Here is a 16,792-nt window from a genome sequence, read left to right as displayed (position 1 = left end):
GCAAAAAGCAGTAGAGACAGTCTGATCGAGCATGTCATTTACTGTAATGCAAGTATAAACTTATATAGTCTAAAAAGGGGAAAGAAGGGAGGGGGGCATCTCCCGACAGTCCTTCCACCCAACGGCTGCACTGCAATTGGCTAGAAGGCACATTCGTGCCTCTAGACCCTTCAGTTATGTGACAGGTTATGTACAACACTCACGGCTGGCAAGTAGCTGTGGGTTATGTACACCAGGTAGGTTGGGAGGTAACGTAGACCTCACCTGCTTATAAAGGAAGTCCCAGGACAGCTCGTCCCAAGACAGAAAAGAGTGACTGGAGTGCAGCCCACAGCTCTCACCTGTATGACCCAAAAAAAAAAAGGCCAGGGTGAGGTCCCAGCCAAAACCATAGCCAGGGGTTTCCCGGGGGACATCGTGTGCTGTGTGCCTGTGACCTCCCACATAGACCAAGCAGGCAGGAATCCAGCGGTAATCTCCCACACCTGGACAATTAGCAGGGAACTGAATCAGCAGCCAAACAGCAGGACCAGGCATCCATAGAGGATGCCAGAGTTGCAGGTGATGGCTTTAAAAATGACTCCAAGTCACCAGTTTTAATTTCAAAAAGGAAAAGAGACTTTTTTTCTTTACCAGGCATTGAATTTTCACTTTATCTTTCTTTGAACTACAGATACATGTATTAAAAATGTTTAAGCAAAATCCCACTACTTTATTTACCTGGAGAAAAATTTTGGGAAAGAGTAAATGCAAATCGTGCTTACTATTGTGCTTGTCAAATTCCAGAAGTAATTCAAATATGCTTAAATATTAAAGCACATGTGAATATCAACAGAAAAGTAAGAAGAGGCTTAGCTCTGCTTTTTGATATAAACTAGTTATTTTAATACATCTTTACTTTTATTTTTGATGATGTATACATAGTTGATCAGGGTAGGAAGGATCTAGAGTTACAGAAAAGTGGGTGAGACCACTGCTTCCAAATTTTCTATTTCTTCTTTCTGAATCTGGGGGAATGTAAGGGGAGTAACCAGCCTCCCAACTGCCTCAGTTCCTAGGAATGGGGAACAGCCACCGATATCAACCCAGGGTTCCGATGTGGTGCATGCTCCAAGGGTTACACCCAGATGGTTTCTAAAATGCTGTCGATCTCATTGAGCCAAGGAAAAGGAATCCCTTCCATTGTCCATTGCCTGACATGGTTGACCTTAGAGTCTCCATTCACCAAGATGTTTGCTGTCACTATTTGGCGGGGGTAGTTATCCAATTTGTTCTTCTTTCCAATGAAATGGTACCACATATCATCTGCAGGCACCAGTGGACTGCCATATACTCTATGCATCAGGACCTGCCATCCACTGCTCTGTCTTTTTCATTGAGAAAGTCTAGTTCTGACACATACACTCCACCATCAAACCACCAATCCTGAAACTGGGCCTTCATGTGCTGCCTGCCCCCACATGTGCCACCCCCAGACACCTGCAACTCCACCAAGCCCCCATAAGCATGCTCCCAGGTGGCCAGTGAGCTATCCCGGGTACCATTAGTGCCCTGGACCACCCGTCCAAGGCCCCACTGGCCCCCAGCCCCGGGGCTCATAGACCTTGCACCCAACATGCAGGCAGGCCCAAAGAACTGGACCAATATATAAACTAGTTATTAATGCAAAATAAATATGCAACTATACAAAACATATGGTTTGGTCTAACATTTGTGATTAGATGTAATTTAACAGAATGCATTTTGGGAAAAGTATAGTTTCTCGGCCCCTAGATCTGTCTAGTAAATAAATCGATGTAGCTTTATTGATTAGAAGAGTATGATAAAAGATTGATTTAAAAATATTATGTTGGAAAAATTGCTTTAAAAAGCACATATTTCAAATTGCTTTCATTTATTTGCATTTTAATTTTATTATCTTCTGAAATTTTATGGGTGATAATATTCTAAAAGTAGCAACAACAACAAAAAAAAGAAAGCATAAAGAATATATTTGAGAGGTAATAAAAACGTACTGAAAAGGGTTGTTGGTAATATTCTGGGATCCAGTAACATACACTCACCTATATATTGAAGTATATTTTGTTTATTTTCTTTAATTCTTAAAGTTGTTCTAGATGAAAAAATCAGTATGTGTAAAATGTAATGATTTTCTGAATTGTAAATTGCGAATGAGTTAATAACTAAGTGAAGTTAAATAGCTTAATATTATGTTCCTTACCAAGTAAAATTAATTATTTTCTTGTATTAGAGTAGGATTAGATTCCATGATGGATAACTTTGAAAATCCTGTGTGAATTCCTAGTGATTCCTAGATACAACGTGATTGGTGTGAATTGTAGACTAATAGTTCCCAGAAAATATTGAGATTTGATTTATTAACTGTTTTGCATATGTTTCTCATTTTTTCCAAAGATTTGGAACTAAAATAATCAATATAATTATGTGTATATAATGTTAAAATAACAACAGGTGCAGTCAAGTCACCACTTGGGATGCTGATGGTCCAACTTGCAGTGTCTGGCTTGTATCTTGGCTCCCCCTCTTTCTACACAGATTGCTGCAAACACACATTCTGGGAGGTAGCAAATGGCTATGTGTCTATCTGTCACTCACTCGGGATAATTACAGACTTCTGTGCTCTTGATTCTGTCTCGGTTCTGCCTCTAGTGCTGGAGGAACCGGGGGAGTAAAACAGGCAATGGAAAAACTCTGTATGCCTGGCTCTGTCTTAACAACAACAACTTGGGTGGATTTATTATTTAACAAATTAGCTAATTACAGACATTTTTATCTCGATTTAAGTCACTAGTTAATTGTCCAGGTTTCTCCAGCAGCTGAACCCGCACCGGGTCTCCCAGGTGAGGGGCTGGGGTAACTTGGCCAACCTCTTTGCTTCCATTGGTAACATTAGCAGGAAGCTGAAGCACAGACCCAGACCTCAGAGCAGACAGACGGGACTTGAGTGCATCTCAGGATCAATGTGTTATTCACCAGTCTTTCTCTTTTAATTGAACTGACTTGATCAAGCTCTACAATTAACTCCAGGACTGATGACATATGCGTTTCTTTTATGTTAATGTAAACTTTTGCACATGCATTTCTGTTTTAGATAATACAGCTATAATTTTGACCAATAGAACTGGTTTTAATCTTGAAGAAGAAGCTGTCCTGTACATATCCATCTTAATTGCCGACAATGGAATCCCATCACTGACAAGCACAAACACCCTTACAGTGCATGTCTGTGACTGTGGTGATGCTGGGAACACTGAGTCCTGCAGGAATAAGGAGCTTGCACTTTCCTTGGGATTCATGATAGAACTCGTGATTGCTATTCTGATCTGCATTGTGATAATATTTGGTGAGTAATCCTGTAAAGATCATATACTCAAATACTCAAAATAGCTTGCATAAGTGCATGCATAGCGATATTAACTCCGTTCTCTCTTGTCTTATCCGTGTGTTTATGGAACGGCAATGCAAGGCCCAAGGTTGTGTAAGGCTTGGTTGTCCTGGATGCTTGCTTACATACAAGCACATGCACATGCATACGCATGTGAACATATAGTGTTTCTTTTAAAGAAGTGTTGTGAAGTTGTTTTCTGTGCATACCATGCTACACTTACTGTGTGTCTTTGCATCAGTTCTGAACACACCTGTGCCTGCTCCCTGGCTTTTCTGAAGTTAGTGTGGTCTCACCGAGTTCAGGTACTGAACTACTCTTTCCTAGTCATGTCTGGGGATTTCATTCAGTGCTTTTGTGCTTCAGGCTTTTTTTTTTTTAATGTTTAATTGCATATGATAAGAATGACATAAACCAATAAGCAGTAATATTTTAGAACAATATCTGGTCTGCACTTCAAAGTCAGATCTAACTTAGAAAATAATTACAACCCCGAATTTCGCCTGAGTGAAGAATTATCATCAGTTTACTCGGGTATTTCAGACTTCCATTCTGCGTCATTGATTTCCAAGATTGAGAAGTACATGCAGACTTGAAAGTGGCCATTCCACTTTGTTCAATGTTAATGTATTTTAGTTAAATTTAGTTGACCTCATTAGCTTGACACATGTTTGCTTTTTCCTCTGATTCATCAGCCAGAATGCTCATTAGGCTGTTCTTACCCTGTTTTGTAAAATTTAACAAGAGATGTACCACTGTGTCTAACCAATCACAGCTTCCGTCTTGGGTTTTTAACAAGCCGGTGAAAGTGCAGTCACGTGGGCATTAGTTCATGCACTGGTGTGTTTTCTCCATCAGGGTTTGTTTTATTGACGTTGGGTCTGAAACAGCGAGGAAAGCAGACTCCGTTTCCCGAGAAAGGTGAAGGCTTTGGAGAAAACATATTCAGCTACAACGACGAAGGGGGCGGAGAAGACGACACGGAGGCCTTTGACATCGTGGAGCTGAGGAGCAGCTCCGTGCGGCGGGAGCGCAAGCTTCGGCAGTCCACCGCCTCCGACATCCGGAGCCTGTACCGACAGTCCCTGCAGGTGGGCCCAGACAGCGCCATATTCCGGAAATTCATTCTGGAGAAGCTCCAGGAGGCCGACACGGATCCTGGAGCGCCTCCTTTCGACTGCCTTCAGACCTATGCCTTTGAAGGAACCGGCTCAACTGCAGGATCCCTGAGCTCCTTGGGGTCAGCAGCCTCTGACCAGGAGGAAAACTACGAATACCTTAACGAGTTGGGACCCCGCTTTAAACGCTTGGCATGCTTGTTTGGTTCTGCAGTGCAGACCCACAGTTAGAGCGTCTTACCTTCCACACGAGGAAAGTACTAATGCGTATTAGGGGAAAGTAGTAGTGTCTTGGTGAAGAACACTGTGGTTCTTCAGGAAAAAAAAAAAAAAAAGAATAAGATAACGAAATTCATGTTGATGCCAGTTGTCACTAAACAGTGGTGCTGGAAGAGATCCTTAAAATCAGCGCCAGCGGCCACGTGAGCCAGAGCTAGTGCAGGGCTGAAATATCGCTCTTAAATTCCCACTGTCTTCCAGGGCCAGTTCACAACAATTTGGCATAGTTGCTTTGAGTAGGAAATGGATTTAGCTTAAGATTATTTCGCTTATCATTTTTATTTCATTCTTACAAAGTAAGAGTACAATGCTTGTCTGTGTTGATTTCCTGGTAGTAGAAATGCATGTTCACCCCTGGGGAATTTGGGTACAGGTCATGTCTCATTGACTTCATATGCATAAGTATGCTTCTACTGGAATTCCAGGGTTCATTCTGGCTTGACTTGTTACATTTCTGCCACATCTTTCACACTTATTTAAGGTGTTAAACTGCAATTTCAGAGTGAGATATATGCTTTAAGAGTACATGTGTGCTGTTTTTAAAGATACAGATTTGTGTAACAGCGGGGCATGAAAATACGGTTAGGCATTTTCCAGATTATTTTCAACATACAATTTTTATCATGGCAAATATGAGTCATGATTTACTTACCAGTGGATTCAGCTATTATTAAACTGGACAGAAGTGTGAAATATTTTAAGTAAAATTAAATTTCTCCTAAAGATGATATAATATATATAAGGTGTAGTGGTTGCAAATGTGAATTATTATTCATCCTAAAGTTTATAATTAACTGCATCGATTCTTAATTTTACACAAGAAAATGTGACACAATTCTTAGCTTTCCCAGTCTGTTAGGAACTTAGAACATAGCTGATCCTTCAGTGTCATTTTCTTTTATTGCTGAATATGAAATTAGGTACAATAGTTACTTTTATTGTGGCGCAATGAAGGAAGTAAATGCTAAGCTGTTAGACATAAAGCTTTATGGCATTATCAGATAATAAGACAATAAAACACTTTAATTTTAATTGACCTTTTAAGAATGATCCGTATCATTATGCTCAAGTCAAGGTGGACTTCAAAATTTATAGTTTGTACAGAATGAAAGTAGTGGTACAATGTCCTTAGAATTGGCTTATGTGATAGTTTTTATTAATAGCATGTGAGATTTAGCTGAAGCAAATTGGTCATATTTGCCTAAATCAAATATTGTAAGTAATTTTGATATGCAGAGAGAATAGTTGAATGGTTATAGTGGGTTTTTTTTTCCTCTGTACTTTGAAGCTTCAATGCTGTGTCATTCAGATAAAAGGATTTTTCCACTGTGGACTTAGTAGTGCTACGTTGGTGCTAGATAATATCACTGTTGAACAGCATGTTCAAAGATCAGATTTGAAATATAGCGATAATGGATGGAACTAAAATTAAATGAGAAGAAAGCTGCAGTCAATATGTATGTGTTGGTATCACTATTCCCTTAGGAAATAATGAAAATACTGAATAAAAGAAGATCTGTAACAAAAAAAAATATGAACGTGAGTTGAGAGAAAATTGACATTTATATCACATTGAAATATAAATACAAAGAGTTCTGGTAGGAAAAATTTCATGCACTTTTCTATGATCTATTTCTCTCAGCATTTAAAGGGTGCCATATAACATTGCTTTAAGATTTGAAAGTATAACACACAACAGATAAAGCAGTCATGAAAAATAGATTAGAAAACAGAAGCAAGATCTTTTGGATATCACCGTGGGTTCTGTTTATGGATGAAAACCTCAGACACTTGGATAGTCAATTTACAAAATGGATAAAATATTTGCATCCAAATATTTAATGCTTGAGTTCAGTTCCAATAAAGAGATGCTTTGAAATAAGTTTTGTTTTAATGAGTGCAAATCACAGAATACATAGGAAAGCATGTGCACAATTATTATCCACCTACTATTCTGTAAAATTCCAATTGTGTTGGTTATATTAGAGAAGTACAGCTACAACACTTTTCTAGGCGTTGCAACTGGTAATATCCCAACAAGTTTTTCTTGGTTTCTAGTGATATTAGTGCTGCAAATTCAATGCTAACTGTTTCTTACACCAAGGATATTGCAATATTCTCTAAATTTTAATTAATTGGCATTCATTCAAATATTCGGTTTCATGAAAATCCCCAGGGTGCTTAAATATCCTCATTAGTTTACTCAGAGTTTTATATTCAGGCTTTGGATACCAGTGGTTAAAACTAAAATATTAAAAAACATTTCTGTGAACCAGAAAATATCAATACTTGTCATTCATTCATTCATTCAGCACTTGTGCATGAACCCCCTTTTATTTAAGCAGCTTTGAACTTCGTCAGACGAATATGTCCAGACTTTGGTTTGCAACGTGTGAAATGAAGCCCACTGCTCTGATTTCATGAAGTCATTGTTATAAAGAAAATGTGTGTCATGTAAGCAGCACAAGGTACACCTGAACAAGATCCAGGGCTCAGCAGATGATGGCATCTTAACAAGACTTCCAACAGAATCCGACTTCCTGACACGACACATAAGCCCTGTGTAAGGATTGTCCTGTCTTCCTTGTACCTTCATTGCCCTTCTGATCTCATGTTCTAGGCTCAGAACAGTCTTTCTCTTAAAAATCCTTTCAACCCTTCAGCCCGTCATTTGATTTATGTCTGTGGCTAGCTGTTAGTTTCTCAGAGAGAAAGATCTTGTCTCTCTTTACTCCCTGTGGCCCTTTCTTTGTCTTTTGTTTCATCGGATCATCAGGCCATCCAGAATTACATATGTCACTTGTTACCTTTCTGGTTTATTGAGAATGTAAACCCTATGTAAGCAAAGAGTTATCAATCACTTTTGCTTTAAAAATGTCTAAAATTGTTTCTAGCATGCAGTGAGTGATTAATAAATATTGAATAAATGTAACGAATTCAAATATAATTTTCTCAGGTATGCAAGTCCAATTGATTGTAATGAATATTAAGCTAAAGATTAATATAGTACTAATCTATATTATTAACCTGTTTATAAAAATAGGTTAGCATTTCATCTGTAAGAGGTGTGCTTGAGTTTCCACATTTTAGATTGTGCTACCTGGCTAGAACTCCAAACTCCAATGCAGATTCCATATTCTTTCATTATTATTATTATTATTGTTTTATGTTACAGTTCCATAGGATCCTGGTATTTCCCTTATCCCATCCCCAACCCCCCCACCTAGTTCTTCTATATCATCACTAAAGTATACTTCTTCTTACACAGTTGTATGTCCATCATCGCAGGCATGGACCAATAGCACAGAGTCCGGCATCCTATTGTCATGATACAGTAAACAGTTTCATTGTTAATCCATCTTTGTCTGGAAGTAGAAATGCATACTACATTGTATCCTCACATCTGGAAATGTTAGCCTCCATTTCATAGCTACTGTACATTCCCTCAAATGAAAAGTCGTAGTACAAAATCAAAAATAGAAAGAAAAGTAGAAATTTATAATGCCATGAAGTTAAACAACATGTTACTAGATATGACAGTCTCCATTACACAGCTACTATACATCCCCTTAAATGAAAATCCACAAAAGAAAATCAATATCAGGAAGAAAAAAGAAATTAACAACACCATGAAGTTAAATAACATGCTACTAAATGACCAACGTGTAGCTGAAGAAATGAAAATCAAAAACCTTCTTGAAGAAAATGATGCTACTGTATGATCTATGAGTCATTGAAGAATTTTATCAGAAGAAAGTGTTTTGAAGAGATGAAACTACCAGAAAACATCAAAACCCATGCGATATAGTTTCTGCTGATTTTTGTTGGTGAAATGTGTCTCTTCTAGACAACAAATAGATGGGTTTTGTTTTTTAATCCAGTCTACTAATCTTTGATGTTTGATTGAGCTTAAGCCATGTTCTAAATGTGCACTCCAAGCAGTAACCGAGGATGGCTCAGGAATCTGGGACTCTGCCACTCTGGAGGGAGGTACAGCTTGAGTTCCAGGTGCTCAGCTTCGGAGTAAACATCATCCAGCAGCTCTAGATTTATTGAGGAGTGAGCCAGTGGTTGGAAGATCTCTTTATCTTGGTTTTGTTTTCTTATCTTTTGAAATGAGAGAAGAAAAAGAAATAAAGGAAGGAAGGAAAGAAGGAAGGAAGGAAGGAAGGAAGGAAGGAAGGAAGGAAGGAAGGAAGGAAGGAAGGAAGGAAGGAAGGAAATTAAAAGTAATTTTTCTCAAAAAGTTTTCAGAAATCACATGAATTTCACATTTTAATTCCTTTGAACTCATCGAGCAAGGAAAATGGAGGAAGTTATTTTCCAATGTAGACATCCTTTGTTATGATTGTGAAAATCAAAATGGAGAGCCCTTCCAAGAAATGTGTGAAATATGGCAGCAGTTTTCTTCCTACTTCGGATGAATCTCTCTTCATGCGTTGGATACATATAGTTATGTACATCCGAGGACTGCTGAAGACCTACAAGGCACTTCGTGGTTCTTTTTTATTATTCTTACTATTCTTAAGGAGTAATAGAGAACAGTAGGAAATGCAGAATAACTACACAGATGGAATAAAGCAAATGTGATTTTTCACATATGCAAATCTACCTCCTATCACCTACATGTTACCTACTGAAAACATGCTTTCTGGAAGACAGAGAAGCTAACGTTTCAGTCACAAAATGGTGCCTGAGGCTTATTTAAAATGTTTTATTCTTTTGTGAATGTGTAAATCACTTTATTGTGTAAGCTAGAGCAAACTATTTAAAACGTCTTCTTTTTTTTATCTGCATGTGAAAAACAGATGTAGATGTAAGAATAAGATGCACATATTGTCATATGAATTACCTTAGGTATAAAGATGTTGTTTCACATTGTTGCAGGCTCTCACCATTGCGATGATAGTGATTGTGGCATTATCACTTTGCTTTAGGAACATGCACGGCCATGTCTCTTTGACAAGTGCTAAAATGAGTATTGATCAGAAGAAACAATTAATTCGGAAGCATAATTAACCTGTTGCTGCTCACTGTGTCCTCACCTTAACCCTCCATGTGTATTCTGCCATTATCGCCAAAGGAAAAGTTAATTGCTCAACTTATGCGTTATGAATGAGGGATTTTGTTGGAAGGTCTCTTTCTGGCTATTTATTTTTGGGAAAAAGAAAAACTATAAAGTAAAGTAGCAAAAAACTCTGAATGACTATTTTTTTCTGGAGTGAATATACACCATGAAAACCTTGCATGAAAATGTTTGCTTTTCTTCACTTTGGAGCCAATGGAGAAAATTAATTATTTCCATTACATTAGAAATATATGAAAAAAGGAAATACTCTCGGGATTCCTTCAGAGACCGTTGCAAACGTGTCGTTAATGTCTATCATCCAATATCTGCAGTTTCAATTTTTATATTAGGCACTCAAATTAAATCATAAAGGAGATTGTTCTCATCAGCTCTGACAATAAAAAGTGAAATATTGGCTGCTTGGCTTCTCCAAGGTGCACCCTCCTGCCTCTTTCTGTTTTACACACCAAAAGTTGGGAGACACAGAAATCTGTTCTCCACGGAGAAAGTTTCGACAAAACTTTAGAGATGCTGTCTTCCTCAGAGCTGAGGCATCTTAGAGCTGAAGCAGCTCTCAGGAAATATCCCAGCTCCCATTCTCACACCTTAGTTTTCAGAAACTTCTTGTGGATCTCAGACGGCCTCTAAATTTTTGGAAGTTTCCCCTACAAAAAATTATTTTTAACTCTTTAAAACTTCTGCATGCCCATGCATAAAACAATACATTTATAATGGAGTGTATCAAATTATTTCAACATTTTAAACTTCTATTCATTTTAGAAATGAAACTACAAGTTGATGTGCTTGCATATAATAACACTATTACACACCATTAAGGATTTGCTCCAGTAACACAGCTTCCTACTGGAAAATTTTCTTCTTCAAAGTCTATTCATTTTTTATGTGTTTGTGTATTATTTCCATACCAAAGGATGTGCATTCTAAATATGTTAAAGCTGAAAAATTCTAATATTTTTCTCATTCCTGTGTTTTCTGTTTTAATTAATAAATAACAAATATTAAGCATTTTGTTCTACTATCAACTATTCTGAAAAATAACATCTCCCAGGTATCTGCATATTGATAACCTGAATATTTTTAATAGAATGTAATCATAGCAAGTTAAAAGTGTCCTGGCTGTGAATAAATGGTGCAGAAGATCGGCAGCAAAGTGAGAGGTTATGAGCCAGATGAGATGCTAGTGCTGAGATGAACTGAAGTGAGCTTAGCTGCCCTTCTCACGGGTCCTTTGGAATAGAACTACTGGCTACAATAGGGAGATTCTTACAGCACCATTTATAATTTGTCAGTGTTAATTTTTTCTCCTGAATATCCCAGGGAATTCTTTTCTTCTGGATCTCCTTGAGCAGTTAAAATTGAGGTCCGATCATAATTGATTTTAAAAGGTCACTACTTTCAGTGAGTTAAGTATAAGAATTACTTCAAGACACTAATAAGGAACCCAGAACACAAAGAAAGTAATTTGCCTAATTTACATATAATAATTGGCACAGTTGAAAAACTATATCTTGACAAGCAATTCTAGATACCTGGCAATTACACATCACATCCTAGTTTACGTCCGCATTACTCAATGTTAGTTCCTAGCTAGAGGTCCGACTGTATTTGGTTCTCAAAATTCTTTTCATTACTTTAAAACCACAATTGCAAAGATAGTCTGCATGCACAGAGAAGGCAGTGTATCTATCTACCTGTTTAATATTGTTGGTAAGATTATTATCAATATTATCAATCATTTTCAAGCATGTTCATTTCCATCATTATTATGTGTTATTCACCACTATGGGTAATTAACCATGAAAATGACACACACATAAAAACTGTGTATATACAAACAAAAGTAATTAATTATGCATTTGCAATTTATTTATTTGTATTAGAAAGGCAGATATACAGAGAGAAAGATCTTCCAACTGATGATTCATTCCCCATCAGTCGCAATTGCTGGAGCTGAGCCAATCTGAAGCCAGGAGCCAGGAGCTTCTGGGTCTCCCATGCGGTTGCAGGGTCCCAAGGCTTTGGGTCGTCCTTGACTGCTTTTCCAGGCCACAAGCAGGGAGCTGGATGGGAAGTGGGGCTGCTGTAATTAGAACCAGTGCCCATATGGGATCCTGGCACAATGAAGTCGCTATGCTCTCGCTCCAGGCCCTTAATTAAGGATTTTTAACACAATTGTTACAGGTAATACTCCCCAAAGCAGTGCATGAAGGGTCATCAAAGTTCATGGAAACCACATGTGATGAAGGAATCAATCTATGGACTTTTAAATGTCTTGCAACCACATGAATTAACTTTCCTCATGCGAAATGACTTATTTTGTCTTAACTGTTAAATTCTGTATTATGATAATCCCTCCACAAAGGATTTGCCAGGAAATATTGTGTGTGATTTAGTTTATCTCGTACAAGTAATGATAAGCAAATGAAAGAAAAGTTAAAGCAGAAGTAGAAGAAATTTTGAATTCCTAATGGAATTTCAGAATAATTGTCATCTCTGTGCAAGAGTTTTGTACTGTCTGCTGCTTCTTTCTTTCCAGTTAGCCATTTGGATTGACTTAACTCTATCATCCTATATATATATATATATAATATACACACAGTGCTTTAAACATTGTATGGTAATTATACATATTTATGAACACCTTCTGATGGTTCAAGATTTCTAATCCAGCAGATTCCTTTAAATTTCCAAAGTTGATGTGTGAACCAGGAGAGAAAGCTATCCCTTTGTCTCTTTGTCTCTCCGTTTCTCTCTAACTCCATCTTTCAATGAGGTAAATTTAAAATATTTTTTATATCTGTTTTCTTTAATAGATACAGACAATACACATCTGATACCAGAATTCATATCAAGTTTTTTCACCTCTATGATTTAATCACTTACCAATGACCCCTGACCTCTCACTTTTCATCACATTGTTGATTACATTCCAACATATAAATATAGGGTAGAAGAATTTAGGCGTAAGAATTTGCCACAAAGCAGGGAGAAAATACGTCAATAGTGAACAGGATAAATGCTAAAAAATTTCTTTAGCGCATATTTAATTTTTTCATAATATGTGCCCTTGTACTGGTATGCTTGAATAATGTTCTTCCATCAACAAATGAATCTGTTTTGTTTACATCCCAAGAGTCCTATAATAAACATTCTTTTCATTTTCAGCGATTGAAACATAACATGTGAGAACTTCATAGATTCAGTGATAAACATTTATTAAATCTCAGTTTCAAACAAAATATTTAATTTATGATAGAGGGAGTTCTAAAGACACGATGGATAGATATACAATTAACATGATGTCATTTTGGGTAGCATAATATTCTCTCCAATATCAACAGAAAAAATTTGATATAGCTTCCACAGGCACATGTTCTAATAAATGAACCTAAATAGGATTTCTCCATTTCTTTCTGTTTCCCTTGGCAAAGGAGGACAGACTTTGTTCTTCCTGATGTTTCAAGCTACTTTTAACGATAATCAACCATTATTAACGCGAAATGGTCTTCAGCACCCAATGCATGCTATGTGTGAAACATATTCAAATATAGCTCTTTGGACAATTTGAGAATCTAATTGATACTAACGAAATGATACAAAGAAAGATTGATATGCATGTATAAACATCATAAAACATGGAAAGGTGAATGTATTCTGAATATATTATCATGTAACTGATGTAAAACAATGAGGAAGACATTTGTGAATATCAATACGCCACACAGTATGTCATCCAGATTTCAATATCTGAAAAAAAAGATGTAGCTAAGAAATGGGCACAGGATCTGAACAAATGTTTCTAAAGGTAGAAAAAAATGCCACTGGCAAACACATTAGAAAATGCTCAGTGTTGGTATCTGTCAGGGAAATGAAAAGTGAAAACGCAGTGAGGTACATCCTCATTCCAGTTAAAAGGCTACTATCAAAAAAGCTAAAAGTAGAACATGCTGATGAGGTTTTAGAGAACAGAACTTCACAGAACATTCCTTTGCTAAGAATGCAACTTAGCAGAGCCACTCTGGATGAGATTCATATCAAATATCATGGGCACTGATTTAGGGTGCACATCTTACAGACAAAGACTTCTGTTCATATTCCAAGAGGCTTGTACATATCTAAATTAGCAGATTTACACTCCGGTGTGCTTTATATGAACAATTGTGTCTTCTCATTACACCATGAGATATTTGTTTCTATCTATACTTAAATCTTAGCTAAAGCATTTGTAATCTAATAGATTCTCTCTTACGCTCTTATCCTCCCTCCTTCCTATTCCACTTCCATATGTATATATAGACATTTATGCATATGTGTCATGTATATTTCCACTATAATGAAAAATTGAGAGTATATATATGTACATGTGGTTTTGTGTATGCCTTTGTCCTTGAAATAAAGTACATATGCATTTTTGTTTGGTACTTCTGTATATATGATAATTATCTAAGTTAATTAGAGAAAGCTAACTTAAGCAATGCAAATGTTGAATTGAATTTGGCTTATGAGAACTAGAAAACAGATAAAGATTAGATTACCACATTGCATTCTTGAATTATCTGGAAGATAATGGCCTTAAAATCCATATATAATTTTAAAAATTCAGTTTTTATGCATGTAATCCATGAAGGCTAGGACAAAACCATTTTATTACTGTACCCAAGTTAGACAATCTTTAAGAATCAGCACAGCACAGTTTCAGACTTACAGATTCAAGTTTGGTATGCCAAGGGACAAATAAAGACAGGTGGGATATGAAATTATATCAAACTCCTCTTGTGTTCAGATATAAAAGTTCAGTATTACTAAATAGAGAATATTCTTTGGAGATGGGTGGACGAATTAGCCCAGGCCTAATTTCTTATTGAAACTCTGAGAGCAGTCTACTGTCCAAAATAATCAGAGTCTCAGCGGGCTTTAACTGACAGGATAGGGTGATGTACTCCACAAGTTGTGTGTGAGATCTTTCTTTATTTTATGACCTCATCTACAGCTTCGAAATGCTTTGAAAGCATTTTCTGTACTGCCTCATGTTTTACAAAGTACTCAGACTACTACTGATGATGCTAAATTGGCAAATGGTGCAGCGGTTCATTGAATGTGCCAACTTGACTGGATTGTGTAATGACCAGATAGCTCATGGGACATTTTTGTTTGAATATGTCAGTGGGAAAAGGTCTAAAATAGATCAACTCATAAATCTTTGGGCTAAGAAAAGAGCCACTATTTGCTGTTCATCCAAGACATGAATGATGAAGATGAATTATCTCTTCCCTCTTGAACTGGAGAATAGTTCATTTCCTCTTGCTTTTTGGCATCAGGGTTCTGTTTCTTGGAATATGAGACTCCAGCACTTGCCCTTCCTACCCATTCAGAGACGGTGCATTGTGGCTGAATTCCACCACTTCTTGTCTTGGTCCTTCAAGTGCAGATGGTAGGTAGATCACGGGACCTCACTGGGTTCATAGTTGCAGAAAACCATCACTACTATTGGCTCTGTTCCTATAGATAGCCAGATGGTGTAAATGCTTGCAGTGATGGAGAGGTCATGGCTGGTGCCCAGAACAAACACTGAACATCCCACATGCCCCAATCTGAATCTACAGTGTCACTGAGAGTCGAGGTGAAGCTGATTTGCTTCCAGTGCATGTCCAATGGACAGGAGTCAGCAACATTGGAGTACAGGGGTTGGCGAAACAGTGTGACATTGGATGAACACAGCATAAACTGAACAATGAGAAAATACCTAAATGTGGAGTTTATCAAAAAGGATGGACTGAAATAAATAATGAACCTCTGCTTTTTGTTTTTGCATATTTGAATTGAAACTTGCTTTTGTTTTACGTGGCATGGAAATTGAAGATGGCCAATTTAGAACAATATAAGCCTATTTGAGTAATGACATTTATTCATTATAAGTCATTGTAAGTGTCTTCTGAGCCAATTTAGCTTCAAAAGACTACAAATCTCTGAAATAGTAAAGCTGCAAAGGGTGAAAAACAGGAAGCAATAAATGCAGAGATGTCCCATCAGACAGATAGTGAAAGGCCAGACATGGTTAAAATCCTTCCTGTAGAGTGTCTGGATAGAATATCAGAATATGCGAAGGTGTTGTGACACAGCAGGTTTAATCTCCACTTGGGATCCTGCATAAGTTGAAGTCTCAGTTCCTGCACTTCTGCTCCGGTGCCCAGGAAGCAGATGAGAACTAGTTACTTGAGTCCTTGACACTCAGTAGAGACCCTGAGGTCTTCCCAGACTCCTGGCTTCAATCTGACCCAGTGAGCCACTGGATGGAAAATCTGTACTTGAATTTAAAGAGCATTGTGGGACAGCACTATTCATAGTGAGCTGGATCCCGGCTCATGCTGCTCAATGCTAACAGCCACTGCTGCCCTGCTTGGCATGTATGCTGCTCCCGGAGGCAGATGTCAGCCCCACATTTCCTTTCAATAATCACTTCCACTGAGTTACCTGCTTTGCTAAGCCTTAAGTAAATCAGAACATTTCATTGTGACCTCTAACTGCTTTTCTAAAAGGTGGAATGCTAAAAAGTGTTAAATATCTTAAACATGGCAAGGGACCTGCTGAAAGACAAAGAAATGGCAACACCATTGTTACCTTTATCATGCAATTCAATAGGCTTCTTTTCTCATAACTGGTTCCTTAGTCCAAATAGAAATGACCTTTGATGTGGCTTGAAAATTATTTTTGCCTTAAGACATTTCTCCTGACTTAAGGAAACCAGAAAATAATCTATCTTTAAATAACACATGTTTGCTGCTATGCATTCCTAATAAGAGTCAAGAGTTACGGTTTGTTATAATGATGTAACATATTGGAGATATTTAGGGAATACTTAAATTTCTTAACATTTTCTCAAAGTTAAATCTCGCACTCTTA

General features: G+C 37.3%; 1 protein-coding gene across 1 annotated transcript in view; it reads left to right on the top strand.

Moving 5' to 3' along the window:
• The window catches only part of CDH19 (cadherin 19), a 46,649-nt gene extending 41,894 nt beyond the window's left edge, over nt 1-4,755 (top strand). Inside the window, exons 10-11 of the mRNA XM_040984765.1 lie at nt 3,113-3,364; nt 4,265-4,755. Of these exons, the coding sequence (XP_040840699.1) occupies nt 3,113-3,364; nt 4,265-4,755 (743 nt within the window). The remainder of the gene's footprint in view (nt 1-3,112; nt 3,365-4,264) is intronic.
• The last annotated feature ends 12,037 nt before the right edge of the window (nt 4,756-16,792 follow it).

The sequence above is a fragment of the Ochotona curzoniae genome, unplaced genomic scaffold (genome assembly GCF_017591425.1).
Source record: "Ochotona curzoniae isolate NIBS_2020 unplaced genomic scaffold, NIBS_Ocur_1.0 contig_43, whole genome shotgun sequence".
Classification (NCBI taxonomy): Eukaryota; Metazoa; Chordata; class Mammalia; order Lagomorpha; family Ochotonidae; genus Ochotona; species Ochotona curzoniae.
The sequence above is the reverse complement of the archived record's forward strand: the minus strand, read 5'-3'. Positions and strand labels throughout refer to the sequence as shown.